Source organism: Pocillopora damicornis, chromosome 12, assembly GCF_964200805.1.
Source record: "Pocillopora damicornis chromosome 12, jaPocDami1.2, whole genome shotgun sequence".
Lineage (NCBI taxonomy): Eukaryota > Metazoa > Cnidaria > Anthozoa > Scleractinia > Pocilloporidae > Pocillopora > Pocillopora damicornis.
The window spans coordinates 10,712,266-10,730,947 of record NC_142681.1 but is presented as its reverse complement, the minus strand read 5'-3'; the positions used below and the strand labels follow the sequence as shown (position 1 = coordinate 10,730,947).

At 37.1% G+C, this 18,682-nt stretch overlaps 1 protein-coding gene across 2 annotated transcripts; it reads left to right on the top strand.

The window, feature by feature from the left end:
- Positions 1 to 1,348: 1,348 nt before the first annotated feature.
- Positions 1,349 to 12,049, top strand: LOC149036436 (uncharacterized). Of its 2 annotated transcripts, none has more exons than XM_089190333.1 (3): positions 1,349 to 2,181; positions 2,281 to 9,429; positions 10,693 to 12,049. In XM_089190333.1, the coding sequence occupies exons 2-3, from the start codon at positions 3,346 to 3,348 to the stop codon at positions 10,744 to 10,746; spliced, it is 6,138 nt and encodes a 2,045-aa protein (XP_089046459.1). In that variant the 5' UTR covers positions 1,349 to 2,181; positions 2,281 to 3,345; the 3' UTR covers positions 10,747 to 12,049. The 2 variants fall into 2 exon arrangements, with proteins under 2 accessions (XP_089046459.1, XP_089046460.1); XM_089190334.1 differs by having other exon boundaries at positions 1,365 to 2,181; positions 2,281 to 8,683.
- Positions 12,050 to 18,682: the final 6,633 nt, after the last annotated feature.

The following is an 18,682-nucleotide window of genomic DNA, read 5'->3' as shown; positions in this document are numbered from 1 at the left end:
GGGAATAAGTAGCAAGTCATAACTGCCATCAGTTTGCGCGTAAATTCCGTATACATTAAGTTATTTTTCCCTGATTTCGTTGATAAGGTGGCTAACGGAGAAAATAGGTACCAGAATAGGTTTCAGAAATAGGTATGGAAAGCGTACATAGTGGACATGCAAAAAAAGGAACAAGGAGATTGATAAACTGAGATGGTTTTGAATGTAAACCAGGGCACTAAAAAAGGACAAGTTTGAGGGTTAAAAATGACTGGTTGACTAACCTCAGACAATATCGTCCAATATTTAATTGGAATAACAGAGTTCAAATAATTTCAATCGAACAGAACTAACTAGATTGTTAAGAAAATCAACAATACAGTGGTCAAACAAATGAAATCAATGTTGCTTTTAGTTTTTTCTCAGTCTATTTGGCTAACTGGCGTATTAGACTGGAATCTTCAATTAGAAAAGAGACATCTTGCAAGGGTAAAACATGCAGAGAAACGAATGCATTGCAATGTCAAACTAAAACAAAACATAGGGACTAAAAAGGAGATGCCTCTAAACTACAAGTGCTGTCATGCCCAAAACTCACGCCACTGTCTCAACGAAACGAAACGCCGATTTGCGTTTACTAAAGCATAGATGCGTTCATGGGAGGGTGCCTTGGCACAAAATCACGCTAATTGTTTATCAAAAAGAGTGAACATGTGACAGCATATATATAATGCATTCAATGGGGGTTCCGTGGCATTTTTCCATTGCGTGACGTTCTTAGAAAAACAAGAAATCAATAGCATAACACAATAGGGACTTTCGCGAGGAAATTGCTATTGCTATTGTTTTGAGGTCATATAATATTTTCGACCAATCAAAGACTTCACATTTTCACTTCACAATTGTGAAATTTTTCATTGAAACTCTTACCATTTGTGAGGTTTGTTGTGTAGAGATGCCTTTATGGGGGGTTCTATAGCACAATTTACATGCATTAACAAAATCTTTATACATTATTATTTAGAAGGACCTTAACTAAATGCAAATACTAATCAAAGTAAGGAGTAGGGTATTTTATTTAGTCTTGTTTTTTATGGCTAATTTTTGTCATTGCTTCTTCCCTTGAACATTCGACATACCTGACCTTTTTGTAGTGTCTTTCTTTGTCAATAATAATGTCAAAGTACAAATGTGAGCGTTTTTCATCGCCTTGTATTGCTATTTTTTAACTTAATTTTGTTATTCTTTCTTCAATTTGTTTTTTATTCTCTGTTTTTATCTTGTATTCAACCTTTTTATGAGTTTTTAATGAATTACATCGCACGTTTAACAACTTGTTACCATATTTTTAGCATATTCTTCAATTTAAGCATTTTCACCTTTTCAACCTTTTTTAACTCGTGAATTGCGCGCATGCGCAAGAGCGAGTTATAGGTACGATGTGGGGAATGGCATTCGCTCGCTCGATTGGTCGATTCCTGTAAACTTTTTTTCGATTTTAGGCTTTTGAGTGCATTTGATAGTTTTGGGCGAGTAACAAACAAACGAAATAGGGACCTTTGTTGCTAAGAATAGTGGTGGGGTGAAAAAGAAGCCAATGATAATCTTAAAAGAGTTTAAAACTGTACGTTTTTCATCCGTGAATTAAAGTTTGCCTAATCTCCGAATACACTTTTGTCTTTCGCGGCGTATATTTCATTTATGGTGTCAATGCTTCTATTTTTCAATGTATATGTGCAGGAAAATGATAATTGTCCGAAAAAGAAAACAAAGAAAACAAAGAAAGGAAGTTAAGCAAAACGAAAAAATAACTGTCAAGCTAAGGATTTGATCCACCTACATCTACAAGGAAAAGATTGTGAGACGGCGGCATTACCGCTAGACTATCAATGGTATGGCCCGATAATTGGGGGATACTTTACGTATTAAAAAGTGTTGCATATAAAACGCTGACATTTCGGTTACTTCCACCGCGGGCTCTAAATAATCGAGTCGAGCTGCTCGCCGAGAATCCGATATTGAAGTGTCGATCGCGGCCAACTGCTCGTTAAGTGAGTTGGTGAAGGCTGTGTTTGCTATTCCTGGAGCTGTATCGATGTTGGAAAGTAATTCATAAAGTTTGAGCCCACGAATGGCTTAGTGAATGCTTCTGGACTGGAGTCGTTCATTGTTGTGAGGAAAAGCCTTCGTGCTATTGTTCAGGTAAGCACTTACAGTTTGTAGGTTAAACGATAAAAGGTTTTTCATGGATATCCTCGATCATGGTTTATTTTTTTCTAAAAAAAAAATTGGAATTAATAGATCGCCCGTACTTCGGCTGTCCTCGGGAAGTGCTCGTAAAGTCACCTGACAGGTTGGGTAGAATGTTTGCGTTCGCCATTTTATAAATTATGGAGGGCTACTACGCAGTGGGCGCCTTCGTGAGTGAAGATGTTTGTAATCAGTCCCCGGTGTATCCAGGGACAGCAAAATCAGTAAAACCGTCGTCTAGCCAGGGTTACTCTGAAGGCGATGACAAGTACCAGGCGCGTTTTCAGTACGTCGATGTCCCCGCTCGCTGGGGTTACGCCATAACTATGGAAAGCGAGAAAGCCAAATACAAACAAATTAAAGCAAAGTACAAGCAAATCAAAGCCAAGTACGAGCAAATAAAAGCCAAATATGAGCAGGTAAATGCCAAATTTGAACAAATCTCCAGATCTGCCAACCAGACATGTGAATGCAACACTTTAGTGGTAACTGACCAGCATGCCAAAGATAAAACCAAATTTAACGACCAGGAAACTCTGCTGAAAATGCCAACTGATAATTCAGTTGAATATCTTGATTCACTAAGTCATGAAATTGTGAAAAGCAGAATGTCAAGGACCACGGTTGACGTTTGTACATGTACACGAAGGTTGCATTATAGAAGGAAACGTGAAAGAGAACCCTCCAGAATTCCATATAGGAGAGTCATCAAACTGTTCAGAAAAACCAAAGTTTTTCGAAATGCAGCTAAATCATACCTTAAAAAAAGCATTCCGAGTTCATCTAAACTAAAACTTTTGCTGTCTGAGCGTAATCGTAGTTATTTCAGTGAACGGTCAGTCAGATCTAAATTTGTATTACCCTCAAAAAAGTTCTCTCTCAGCCAAAATGTGTACCTATCTGTTGTGCGACTGAGAACATTAAAGCATAAAAAGTTGCCCTTATTTTGCATGCGTGTTAACGGCAGAACGTTAAAGAAATTAAAACACATTCCATTCGAAACTTACTGTGTATCTCGCAGTCATCTCTCTGAGTGGCGATGTTGAAGAGAATCCAGGGCCATCAAATCAATGCAGTGCAACCAATACTTGTAATTTAGCAGCATATCGTTCCTCAATGGCTAATTCAGTTTCATTATTGGAAACTAGGTTGTCTGAATTAAATAGAACTGCAGTTGATGTTGGGGGAGGTGGTGACTGCTTTTTTCGAGCTGTTTCACATCAGCTTTATGGCAATCCTAATAACCATTCTCATATACGTAGCCTTGGGGTCCAGTATTTACTGCAGAACCCTGAACAATTCATAGAGAGTAACACTGATCATTCTTGGCAAGACTATTTGAGCATTATGTCATGTCAGGGAACATGGGCTGATGCAATTATAATTCAAGCAGTGGCCAATTGTCTAAATCTGTCAATTCATATTGCCGAATCAATTGAAACTTTTGCTCCTGTTACTGTTGTTCAAGCAGTGAATGTGACAGGGGAATACACAGACATTTACATTGGACACATAAGTGAAACTCACTATGTTTCTACAGTAGAAAAGAGAAACTGTTGGGTTCCGAACAATAAAACGTGTGATCAAAGTATAGTTGAAAAAAAAAAAATTGATAAACATGAAAAGCGCAGAGCTGATCAAAGTTACATGAAAGAATACATGAGAAAGAGAAGAGCTAATGCAGATTTTAGAAAAAGAGAGAATCAACATTCTGTGCAAAGGTACAACAATACTGAAACAATTAGGGAGAAAAAGAACCAAACTGTCACAGAAAGGAAAATGACCAACCCAGAACGTGTAAGAGAAATTGACAAAAGGTCTAAAAGGAAACGGAAAGCAGAGAACCCAGATCACATAAAGGAAATTGCAAAAAAGTCATCAAGAAGACAAAAAGGTGAGAATTCAGAACAGGTCAGAGAAATTGACAGAAAGTCGTTCAGAAAACGTAAAGAAAAGAATCCAGAACATAGAAAAGAAGTTGATAAACAGAGTTTTAGGAAACGGAAAGCAAAAAATCCAGAACACAGAAAAGAAGTTGATACAGAGAGTTTTAGGAAACGGAAAGCAAAAGATCCAGAACATAGAAAAGAAGTTGATACAGAGAGTTTTAGGAAACGGAAAGCAAAAAATCCAGAACATAGAAAAGAAGTTGATAAACAGAGTTTTAGGAAACGGAAGGCAAAAAATCCAGAACATAGAAAAGAAGTTGATAAACAGAGTTTTAGGAAACGGAAAGCAGATAACCCAGAACATAGAAAAGAAGTTGATAAACAAAGTTTTAGGAAACGGAAGGCAAAAAATCCAGAACATAGAAAAAAAGTTGATAAACAGGGTTTTAGGAAACGGAAAGCAGATAACCCAGAACACAGAAAAGAAGTTGATAAACAGAGTTTTAGGAAACAGAAAGCAGATAACCCAGAACACAGTGAGCAAGTAAACAGAAATGCTAAAGTCAGGAGAACTACTAAATTCAAACTATCAAATTATTCAAATATGGCTATACCAGCCAATGAAAATCAATTTGAAAATGCCCAAAAGTCATCACATGTATCAACTATTAATGATCAGTTGTTACAAACAGGGAAGAATGAAAGCAGTGTTATTTCTTTAATAAATTTGTTTCATGAAAAAATTAAATGTGGCCCAGAATACATATGTACCTGTTGCGACCAGTTGTGGTACAAGTCTTCAGTAGTGAAGTGTAATGCTAACAGGTACAAGGCATGTTCACAAGATCTTGTTGAGTCTTGTGTTACTGGGGTAAGAAGTGTAGAAAATACTGAATGGATTTGCAGAAATTGTGACTCAAATCTCACGAAAGGCAAGCTTCCCAGCCTCTCTAAAGCCAATAAAATGAGTTTCCCTAAAAAACCTGACCTGTTAAATTTAACACCATTAGAAGAACGGCTTATATCACCTCGTATTCCATTTATGCAAATTCGTGAGCTACCAAGAGGTGGCCAGTTGTCAATTCATGGAAACATTGTCAATGTACCAAGTGATGTAAATTTAACTGTTCACTGTCTGCCAAGGCCCATCAATGAATCACAAACCATTCCAATAAAACTTAAAAGGCGTCTGATCTATAAGCATCATTACCAGTTTCAGAATGTTAGACCTAAGAAAGTATTAGATGCAGCAAAATATCTTGTAGACACAAGTGATTTATTCAAGAGAGAAGGTATAGAAGTACAAAATGCTTGGTTAGATAACATAAGTTTGCAGTCTAGTGCCCATGAAGACTGGAGTGAATTTGTTGAAAACTCTGACACTTCGAGTAATAATGAGTTACATACACAAACAGATAAAGTTGTTCTGGAGGATAAAAGACAAGATTATCAAAAGAGCATTTCCAATGCAGATGATGAAAATCCAGGCTGTGAGAAAGAAGATAGTGTTGACTGGTGTGAAGTTGATGAACGCCCATCAGGAGTTACAGATACACTATTACAGGAACCAGATGTAGTAGAAAATGTAGACAGAATAATTTCTTTTGCTCCAGGAGAAGGGAATAGACCATTAGGAATATTTATGGACAAAGATTCTGAGTATTTATCATTTCCCACAATATTCTGTGGAAAACGGAGACCTGCCAACAATGAAAGAAAGGTCCCTGTATCATACAGTACAATTTGCAAGTGGGAGCTAAGATGCCAGGATAGAAGAGTTGCAATGTCTGTACCAAACATTTTCTATAAGTTAAAAAAACTGCAAATCAAACAAATTCAAGATAGTGCTTGTATTTCTCTCCGAAAATGTAAGACAAAAGGGAAAAAGTACACTGCTGGTGAATTGAAGTCAGAGGATTATCTTAATAAGCTTATACATCTTGATGAAGGTTTCAGAGTTTTAAAAAATCTTAGAGGGTCACCTCCTTATTATGAAAAATGTAAAAAAGACTTGTTTGCTATGATTCGTCAACTAGGCAACCCAACATGGTTTTGCTCTTTTTCAGCTGCTGAAACAAGGTGGTCTCATCTTCTCAAAACTTTAGGTAGAATTGTTGAGAAAAAAGAGTACACTGATGATGAAACTAAACAAATGACTTGGGAACAAAAATCAGATCTTATTCAGAAAGATCCTGTCACTTGTGCAAGGAACTTTGACCACATGGTGCAGTTATTTATTTACGATGTTTTAAAGAGCAATGTAATGCCAATAGGAGAAATAGCTGATTATTTTTACAGAGTTGAATTTCAACAAAGAGGAAGCCCACATATTCATGGTTTATTTTGGGTAAAGGAAGCCCCACAATATGAAAAAAGTTCTGATGAGGAAATTGTGAACTTTGTGGACAAGTATATCACTTGCTATAAACCAGACAGTTCAAGTGAAATGGAAGATCTTGTAAACTTACAATTGCACAGGCATGCCAAAACATGTAAGAAGGCAGGGCATAACATATGCAGGTTTAATTTTCCATTGCCACCAATGCCAAAGACAATAATTTTAACACTTCTTGAGAATTCCTGCTATGATGAAAAAAACCAGAAAAATATAAAAGAAAATGCTGAAAAAATAAAAGAAGTCCTTGACAACATGAAATGTGGTGAAGCGATCACATTCGAAGATTTTCTTAACAACTTACAATTAACTGAAGAAAGTTACATCTTAGCTATAAGACACACCCTAAAGAGGGCAACATTATGTTTGAAAAGGGCACCATCTGAAATAAGGATAAACAATTATAACAGTGTTTTACTCAATGCCTGGCAAGCAAACATGGACATTCAATATGTACTAGATCCTTATGCATGTGCTACATACATACTTTCTTACATTACAAAAGGACAGAGAGGTATGAGCAGGCTTCTAGAGAAGGCATCTGAAGAAGCCCAATCAGGTAATAAAGATATTACAAATAGAGTGAGGCACATTGGAAACAAATTTCTAAATGCAGTTGAAATCAGTGCCCAAGAAGCTGTTTATCTTGTTTTACAAATGCCCATGAGAAGATCTTCCCGTGCTTTTCAGTTTATTAGTTCATCACCTCCAGATGACAGGACATTTTTGTTAAAGAAACTGGATAAGCTTAAGGAATTGCCAGACAGTTCACCTGACATAGAATCTGACAACATAATTAAGCGTTATCAAAGGAGACCAAAACAGCTAGAAAAGTTGTGTTTAGCTAACTTTGTTGCATGGTATAACTGTGTTAAAGATGAACATGCTAATCGGAGTGAAAATGGGTCATCAGTCACAGGTCTTGATGACTTCTTACCAGAAACAAGCTTTGATGACAATACTGATGATGACCCTATCAATATTAACGTCAATGAATGTCAATGTGAGCCACATGAATACAAACTTAAAGGAGGAATGAAACTAGTAAAACGAAAGAAGCCTAAAATCATACGATCTGTTAGGTACAATAAAGATAAGGATCCAGAAAATCGTTTTCGAGAACAGCTTATGCTTTATACACCATGGCGAAATGAAACCACTGACTTAATGAAAGAATGTCAAACTTACCAAGAACGATTTGAACAGGTTAAGGATAAAGTTCTCAGCAATAGGCTTCAGTATGAATACCATTCAGAAATACTAGATAAAGCAATGGAAGATATGAATAATGCTGAATATGACAACTTTGACACTGTTGCTCCAAATGCAGAGCATATCAATAAGCAGGACTGTACTGTCAAAGAGAAGTGTAGTGAATTATTTGGTTGCTTTGATCCTGGAAAAAACAAGGAGCATAACCAGTATGATTTACTTGATGATATTGGAATCTTCCCTAGATGTGATGATGAGGAGGAACTTGTCGTAAAGCGGATGTCAGACAATAATTATTATGCACTTGTCCGCTCTTTGAATGAAAAACAGAGACAATTTTTTTATCATGTGTTACATTCTGTAAAAACTAGGGATGACCCTCTTAGATTGTTCTTAAGTGGAGGTGCTGGAGTTGGCAAAAGTACAGTCACCAATGCATTGTATGAAGCATTAATAAGATATCTAAATAGCATTGCAGGGGAAAATCCAGATGATGTTAAAGTTGTAAAAGTAGCTCCTACTGGTAAAGCAGCTTTTAACATTAAAGGCAATACATTACATTCTGCTTTTAAGATACCTGCCAATAGAGGTTTTGAGTATTGTACACTGGACAGCAACAGACTAAATACCATTAGAGCACGACTGAAGAAACTTAAGACAGTTTTTATTGATGAGATATCTATGGTAGGAAGTGGCATGTTTAACTTTTTGAATGCAAGACTGCAACAAATTATGGGAACAAAAGAGCTATTTGGTGGAATTAGTTTAATAACTGTTGGAGATCTTTTCCAGCTAAAACCAGTTTTTGATAAGTGGATCTTTGAAAATTCTGTGATAGGCTACAGTGCTTTAGCAAGTAACATTTGGACAGAGAATTTCACCCTCTTTGAACTGACGGAAATAATGAGACAAAAGGATGACAGAGAATTTGCTGAGCTACTCAATCGCTTGAGAGAAGGTAAACATTCTGAAGATGATGTAGCTATTTTAGAACAGAGACTTCTGAAAGTCAGGCCTCATGAAGATAATTACCCTATGAACATGACACATTTATTTACTACAAATGCATCCGTAGATGCTCACAACAACGCCCTGTATACTATCTCTAAAACTGATAAAGCTCAGATAAAGGCTGTGGACATTGTAGTTGGGGATATTAATGATGATCTGAAACAACAAATGAAAAACAAAATCCCAGAGGATCCTACAAAGACAATGGGTTTGTATTCACTTGTGTCTGTGGCAACTATGGCAAAATATGACTTGACAACTAATATTGATGTGACTGATGGACTCACTAATGGTGCAGAGTGTATGATAGAGAACATAGACTACAGAGTAGAAAATTCCACCAGGCCAAGTATTATTTGGGTATCATTTCCACATCCTGAAATAGGCAAAAAGCTGCGTAGAGAATATGCACATTTATACAAGAGAAGCATAAATAAAAACTGGACACCAGTTTTAGAAGTAACAAGACAATTCCGGATTAATAAAAAAAGTCAAGTGCAAGTTCTTCGACGGCAATTTCCACTTAGACCTGCTGCTGCTAAGACTATTCATCGCTGTCAAGGTGACTCATTAGATGAAGCAGTTGTTGACTTTCCAGCATCCACAAGGGAGCATATGCATTATGTTGGTTTAAGCCGAGTAAGAAACAGTTCTGCACTACATGTTCTCAATTTGAATGAAAACAAAATCAAGGTTAGTGAGAAAGTTAAAGATGAAATGAGGAGACTTAGAACAGAAGCAAGTCTTCTGCCATTAGCAGTATTACAGAATGCAGATTCACCCAAAACAAAAACAATCTTATTTCAAAATGTCAGATCTCTCCACCTCCACATAGATGATGTCCGAAGTGATTACAATATTCAAAAGGCTGATATCAACATTTTTGTTGAAACAAAACTTTGCTTGTTAGATAGAGATGATGTTTATCAGCTCAGGGGATTTACACTTTACAGAAATGACTTCAATCACTCCAGTATCAGAACTTGTTACGGAACAGCTGTGTACATTAAGAATGATTTGAACTGCACTCACTTACCATACAGATTCAACATTAATAATGTTGAAATTACCATTATGGTTCTAAGCCAACCAATTCCAAATTTTCATGTTATTGGTATCTACCGCTCCAAAGCTAAGGTACCAATTTCACATTTTCTTGATGCTCTTACTCATCTGCATAACTCAGTGTTAACAGTCCCCACAATTCCCACTATACTGATGGGAGATTTCAATGTTAATCTAATGGAGGGGTCTGCAGAACAAAAGGCTCTCAAAAAATATCTGATAACAGACAGAGGATACACACAGTTGATTGAGCAGTACACTACTGACTACCGTACACAGATAGATCACATTTATACAAATGTATCACAGCTTATTCAATCTGCAGGTACCTTAGAGTCATACTACAGTGATCATAAGCCTATCTTTATTTCCTTACTAACTGTTCACAAGTGACTTAAAAGAGAAACATTATTGAAAGTATGTCCTGAAAAATACATTTGACCTATTTTTTTTTTAGAGTTTGTTGTTCACAATGATCAATCTTAGTCATAGCCACCATTGTTTGTTTTTGGTTTTTCATCACATCTTTGATTTTTTCTACCTGTATGAGAACAATTAAATATTCTCTTTATTAAATAAGATTTTCTTCAATTTTAAACCAAATTTTTATATCAGAAAATGACTTTAAATCTCATTATACATGGGCTGCTGTATGCACAGTGTCCAATTTTCTAGCTACAAGATACAAAGAAACATTGCTTAGTTTATATAAGAAAAACACACTTGGTACGAGTCTGACATCCCCCTCCAAAACAGAGTGATCAACCTGATACAGAGGTGGGTAACTTCTTTGATTATAATGTTTGATAAGAGGGTGGGGTGTGGGTGGGCCAACAGCTTTACTAAAACAATTGTTGTTAACACTAGTTATATCTTCTTGTAAAATTGCAGATCATTCTGAGCTTATATCATATACATTGGCAACTGGACTATGGAAACTACTAATACACTATAAGAATTGGAATGATATACAGTCATGTAGTTACTTGCACGTGGTAATTGACAGAGATGTACAGCACTGCAGCTGACTACATTCATTCTGGATTTAGCACCAGTTACTGTATCTGAAGCTACAAATAAATGAACAGTGTGAAAAATGCAAGCACAGCATCACTGGAGTTCATGCAGTTAATAACACAAATTATAAAGAAAGAAGTACATGTATTATATTTGTTGGAACTTTTTCTGTCTACTTCACTGAAAACAACGATGTGGTCTTGAGAACTTAACATCGAGTAATGTATTCAGCAGCTTCCATCCATTCATTGGTTATATTCATACTAGCACCATGAACTTCTATCATGACTATTTCAACTAGTAACAATAACGTTTTGTACAATAGTTGAATTGTAAACTGCACACTTTCAACTATTTGGACCCTGTGATTTCCTTCCTCAGAATTATTTGTTAAATAAACTGGCTTGTTAAGGCTTTGTATGAAGCACTGATACTGGTAAGTGCCAGTTTTATCTTATCGTAGTCATAATTACCACAACAAACCAGTTGATGTAAAACCACCATAAATGCAATCAATTTACTGCCAGACTGCTGGATAATCAAAGATTTGAGGAGAACATTTGATACTTTCAGTTAGCTTGAGTTCACCTGATTTCATAGTTTGACCCTCCTTCATAGTAAATATAGTAATTCCTTGTAAACTAATTTAATGCATAATGGCTTGAGTTGCCATTGGTAAATAACCAGTTTTACTGGCAGACATATTTTCAAAAAACCAAGTAGAAATATACATCTCATATTTATCTGCACCATTTCCTTGATTACACTCAAATCTGGGTGAGTCACTTGCAGCTGATTATAATCTATACTGTGTAATTTTACAATCAACCCTCCTTCACAGTGCAAATCTCACAAGCTCCTAAAGGTGCATTAATCTTTTAGGAAATATTTGGATGTCCTTTAGAACAGTTTGAAATTTTCACTAAGGAGCCACAAGTCCTTGGCTGATCGGAAGTTCCTGAATAATAAATTATCAAAAACATTCACTACTCTTAACTCACTTTCTCATTGCTTTTCCACACCCTGTTGGAGGGGACTCTCTCGTGAAAAGATCGGGGATGTTTTTTCACTTATCAAGGGTGCAAATCTCACTTAGGGTGCCTCTAATTTTAGTCATCAGTACCTTTTGGGGTTGCACACAAAAAATTAAAATATAAGGAGAAATGCTGTCATTGTAACCCATGTTTAAGTGATATTTCTTTTGAGTCAAATAAAGTTTAAGCTACAGCCAGATTGGTCTCATTTAAGAGTTGAATTCAAATATCCAACCTTTTTACTTTGGAGTACCCCACCCAGGTTATGTGCTCTACAAGCAAGGGTGTAGCTAGAGGGTTCTGCGGTGCCCATGACCCCCCCCCCCCTTAAAAAGTCTTTTTTGGGCAAACAACCTACAAGAGGTGTGGAGGTCGACATCACCATCTGGTGACATAGAGTGACCTGACTCCACCTCTGAAAAGTTACTTACTTCACCTCTGCCACAGTCACGTTACACACCAAAGTAATCAGCCAAAATATTTTTCAACCTCCGAATGCATTCTGATGACAAACCCTAGGATTTCAAGTTTCCTTAAAATAGGCCTCTTTGGGTTAATATTACCCCATGCCGTTAAGCATCAAGTGCTTAAATTTGCTCCGCTGTTTTCAGACCTGAACCGCCCGTGCCGCGTGGGAGACTTGCACGAGCGAACCTTTCCCCCCTATCTCCGCTACTAAGCAGAATGTTGTCTCCAAACTTCCTCTTTTGTTAGAGGATCTATAAACCAATCAGAATCCGTGTTTTGCGCAGTTATTTTGATAACTTTAGGGGGTAGTACAAAGGCGTCATTTTATGTGTTCACAAGAAATGATCAAATTTGAAAAAATGGCGTACGCGCGGCTGACTTTCAATATTTTCAAAATGGATTTTCCGTTTCTTTCCGACCATTTTAGACCTCCTGGAACACAAATGGAAAGAAAAAATACTATAGAATAATCTGCTCGAAAAATAATGGACATCAAGGTCTTATAAGCGACAAAATATGCTTTCGAGTCGACAATACTGCAATTCTCAAAGGTGATGCGAATTAGGGCCGCAAAGTGAAAACCAAACTATCGGACTTCAAACGAGGCCTAGCGACATCATGAAGATTCCACGGCACGGTAAATATCATGATTGAGTAATTAGATGTCCAAAAATTATTGTTTAATGGAAGATTTTGTGTCAAAACGTAGAACTTTCAGTATTTTCAACATAACGCTGCGCAATATTCTTGCCGTGAAGTCAAGTAAACATGGATCTACGCATGATGAATTCTACTTCGTGGGTTTCGCACACGTAAGAAATTCGTACGTTCTAACAGAAAATCAAGAACTGTTTTGAATAAAGCTTTCTTCCCGAAACGTTCCCTGGTCACTTTCGTCTTTCTTCTCGTTTATAAATTCCATGTAATACGAGATCTCCCCACACACTGATAAATTTGCATATTCACTTTGAAATCCAATCTACATACTTGTTTGCACACGTGCGCAAAAGTTCATGTATTTTTATCTTTTATCTTGATTTTAGAGTAAAAACTTAGTATGCATCTATCGCTTTTTTCGTTGAAAGCAAGTTATTTAAATGGTCTTCTTTCACCTGAGCTTGTTTTTGGGAAAAGATGATTTATAAAACTTTACTGCGCATTGTGTTTACTTTTCCGGTTTCTCTAAAATTTTAACTTTTGGATAGGCACATGTTACACGCACGTGTCAATGTGTTAAGGAAAGATGATTTATTATCACAGATTTCCTAACAAATTCAGTACAAAAAGTAAAGTGACACCAGAAAAACTCAGAGACTTCACAATGAACTGTTGTTTTTATTGTAACTTCATTTACAATTTCATACACCAAGACTCCTTATTCGTAAAGGAGGAATTGTAAAATCTGACTGGCCTCTAAATTAACAAAACCATAACAGGGAAATCCAAGGATAATGTAACAGTCGGAAAGATTCAGACTAGAAACTGACACTGAAATCAATCAATATGACCAGCTCTTTTAAATACTTTAACTTTTTAAACTTCGCTTGCCGTTGTTTCTTGTCATTTCTGCAGCCGATTTTAAGTTATTGACTGTACCATAAAAACCTAAAACCTAAAACGCTCAGATGATCTCGTTTAAACACTGTACAACAAAAATTAACAAGAAATGAGTATTAAGCCTTATCTTAAAGAGGAAAGTAGTAATATTCTAATCACTGAATTTACATCTGTTGATTTCGCTTCACTTCCTAATCTCCATGCAAACTCAAACACTGCGCTTGAATCTCCCGTAAGCTAATATAGATTACAACAGCAGAAAAATCCATATAAAAAATTTAAACGATCAATCCTTCACAACATGAGACTTCCTGGAAGTATCAAAACAAATGGAACTGACAAATCTAAGACTGCGTGACACCACATGTTTATTTTCAAACTTCGAGTCCTCAATAAAAAAAACAATTTTACTCTCTTTTACTGCGCTTTAGTACATATTGGAGCGGCTTAAACCTACATTTGACCATACCACTAAAGCAGACAGAAATTTGGCATAAATTAATTTCTCTTTCACCGTTTCATTTCGTGAGTGAGATCAAAACGGATATTTGCATTGCAAGGAAATTGTTATCATTCAATGAACGATGATTCCCAGAGCCAGAAACTTAGCTTAGCAAAAAATAATATCTCGCAAAGACTGGTGCCAAGTATCAAGCGGCAAAACGTAAAACAAACGCTTGCACGACCCGCCAAAATAATACAAAGCCACCCAAAAGTAAACATCCAGCGTCGCGCGGTCTCGTGCGCTTTTTATCAGTTGACTCAACGAAAATTAATTTAACGTTGCGCGAAATCCTTTAAGATCTGCCCTTGTCACTCTCCAACATGTAAAAATGAGCCTTAATTTATTCAGGAATGCTGACAAACTCTTTCAAAGGAAAAGACTCCAATAACTTCAAGGCCTTAACACCATTTGAAGCTAAGGCTAACAATTTGAAAAATATTAAACATTTGAGCTTCTGGCTGAAGTGATGTATAGTTCAAAACGACTACAGTACCGTGACAACAACCAAAATAAAAATAAGCTTACATTTGCCTCACGTCCTTTGAAATGTAAACGGCACGGAACAACAACAACACAGTTTGTTTATCCTAGGACTTACTTTCCAGCGACTGCATTTAGGACAATACATGTGTCATTGTTATACGTAATCGTAACGTTTTCCATTAACAGCAACATCTCTTCCACTTCACCATCAGTAAGATTCTTGCAGTCGGGGACCAGTTTTTCCAAAACATCGTTGAACACGGTAACGTGAACAGGACTGCCATCAGTAACCTCCATAACCACCGAAGCATAGCGACGAACGGGGCAGTCCACAGTTCTCATGGAATAGCCGCATCTGTCACATCGCACAACAGGGGTTCCCATTGCTTGAAGAATCTTTCTGGAACATTTTCTACATTGAAGATACGACTCTACTTTCTCAACACACTGAAAACTTCGGATCGTCAAGGTGCTTGAAGCAAATCCTCCTCGTATTTCTTCGTCCGTTGCCAGCGGGATTGCTGACAAACATTCATTCATCTCTTCCGCTCTGATAGTACTGCTCACCACTGTAGAGACTTTCTTCTTGCCCAACCACCGTCGAACTTGTACAGGAAATATAGTGTACACACGGCCAACTTCCACAGCGGAGATATGACCCTCCCATAAATCCAGCTCAATTTTACCCGTTTCGTCCACAAACAAGGCGTTGGCAACTTTCAGCCCCCTGGATTTTGTCACTGTTGGCTCAGCTACACCAACTATTTTCCCGCGGATGGACATCAGGTCTCCCTCGTTGGAGTTGTCAATGATTTCTCTTACCGCCATTCTCTGCTCCTCATCATTGCTCCCTACTTCCTCGAATTGAAACGAGTACTCTGTTGGTTGCGGTGAAGAAATTTTGGTCATATCATTGACGATGACTTTGGACCCATCCGACGTGTAAGTAAATCTCTGCAGCTTTACTGGCGTGCGCGACCGCTCACTATCAACCAAAAGCTTTCTCTTGGTCTTCGAGTATATCAGCGCGGGTAGCTGCGTATCACTTGAGGTCTGAAGAACCATTGTCGAATAATCCATAGTGTTCCGCTTATTCCTTCTGGACTCCGATACTTTGTGCACGTACGCTATTATGGCATCACGACATTCATCGCGCGCACTAGATGAACTCGCCATTGCATCATTACTTCTCTGTACGGAACCTTCGCCTTCCCCCATTTGCTTTCCACTGTTCGAGGTTTGTGCTGAACCTTCACCTTTCTGAGAAGTATTTGACGTTTCTTCTCTTCTGATCCAGTTCATCGCCGACGCAGGCTTAGCAGGTTTAAGTCTTCCACAGTCCTTGGTCTTCTTTCTTATACCGCTTTTGGAAGACATTCTTACAACATACCCTAAGCCTTATTGCGTCATATGAATTGCTGCTTGTGGCGAAGGTTTTGGCAACTTTCCACAAGGGACAACACCCTAAAGTCTAGTCCCCTCAACTTAGCTCCTAGGACCTCCCGTTCACGCCCCTATAGAAAGGGGCCTTTCATGTGCAAAACGTGGCTCCGAAAACACATAATTTGATTGGCTGGATTCTAGACTAACGTCTTAACTAATTTAACGCTGATTTTCTTCTCAAAAATTTCAGCTGCCTCACCTCTTACTAAAACCATTCGATCGCAGCAGCCGATTATTCTATTTACTCAGCACCCGCACCATCTATGTTATTTTTCTCTATAATTGAACGCAGTGTATTGGTGGTTTTAATATTTTATTGCAAAGATATGTTAGAAAAGATAACGATGCAAACAACCCAGCAATTCTTAACTTTTTTGTTGTTACCGAAAGAACCGTGTTAATTGCAGCGCATGCGTAGTAAGTAAAAAATTGGGATTGAATGAAAAATTGCTTTCTCGGAAATACGCCTATTTCTTGGTAACCACTCATTAGAATTTCACGAAATTTGGCGCGAAAATACTTAAGGAAATAAAAACAGGAGTATTGAGAAAAACTAAACTTTAACAAAGGAAATTCTAGATATTCCAGTGAACCTTCAACAAGGAATACTTGAACGTCTCTGTTAAATTATTAGCAAAATGGCATTAACATGTGATTATCGTTACAAGCTTGTTCATGCAAATTATGAGAGAATCTAATGACTCGATTTTCTATAAATAAACAAAACCAATTTTAAAGGCCTGTTTATATTTATTCATGTTGCCATGGCAACGGCACATACGTCAGCTTAACAATCTAAAAACTAACGTCTGTGTTGTTAACTTGCTTGATGCCATTTTTGGCGACCGAGGGATCAAGGGTTTTAGAGAAAAAGGAGAATGAAACGCAGGTATCAAAAACCGTTTTCAGCCACCTTAAGTATCAGCAAACACACATTCTGCCAGCATACACGATATACATTTATTCAGTACTGAGTTGGCAATGCATTACAGGGCAATTTCAAATATGGCTGCTTTTGGCTGTTTTGTGACCGGAGAGAGACTTTGTTGCCATGTTTTGACTCATATTTCTCCCGACAAAAGCGAAAAAAGACCAGATTAACAGTTGTTTTCACTTTAATTTATTGTGTGACAGATTTTATGACCGTTTCCATGAGAAACATCTCAGCCAGTTAGAATGACCGCGAGTCAGAAAAAACCTCAAATTTACTCAGTGGCATTGCCCCTGGACATGTCCACGATGACCGGCGATGGTCGCACAGACTTGTCAATGAAAATTTTTATTACTTTGTTTCTTTGCTACATTAGCGAACACTGTACTACTGCTCGTACTCTGAATATGACAATCAACCACAAAATTCCCTAAACCAGATAACATTAAACATAATCCAAAAAATCATATAAGTCATCTGTCAATTCACGAGTTTGCTCACAGAGCACTTTGATTTTATCAGACGATGGAGCTGCAATAACCAATTCGATTTTTGGATGACTGTGTTTACGTTTACGTTTACGTTTACGTTTACGTTTACCTAGCTATTTTTGTTTGAGAAGTGCCATTCGAATCGTGTTTTGAAGTCTTCCCATGTTGAACCATTGTACACGCCTTTGTCATTGAAGGTAACTTTGTATTTCTTTCCGTTTACAAACAGGCTATTGAATTAGCTGTTTTTTAATTCTAACACCGAGAGGAGATTTTCTGTCAAAGTATTTGTCGTTGAGCTCTTTGAAATTCATGTGAAGGTAATCAAATTTCTTTGTACGAGAAAGTGCTGTATATAATTACTTTTTGTCCATGCGATTGATATCGTAAATATTTTAATGTTCATTGATATCTGCACCCTGATATTTATAGACGGTTACAAAAAAGCTATGCATAAAATTTTCTGCAAATTCCTTGGTGTCAAAGTATTTATTGTTTACTCTAAATTCATTGTGGGATATATCTTCAATAACAAACTCCATGGTGTTGTATGTTCCTTTTTCTTTGATATTTTGTGATACAATGACAGGCATCCTTTTCTGACATTGCAGTTGTAGTCATACATCATATTTTCTTTGTAATGCTTCTCGAAATATGAAAATTCACTATCTGCAACAAATGCCTCTCCAATTTTTTTGGTACTAAATTTGACATCTTTTTCGTTTTTGAAATTAATTTTGGGATTTGTCAGATATGTGCCGCCTGTATTGTATTCACGCAACATGCAAGCATGCAAAACATGCAAAATGCAAGCATTTCAAAATAGTTTCCGATGTAACAAAATGATTAATGCTTGTGCTGTCAGAAAATATACGTTCCACTTTTTGTTCTCCGATCAGAAATATACCATTGTGATGGTCAATAGTCACATTTCTTATATCAGCCATGGCAC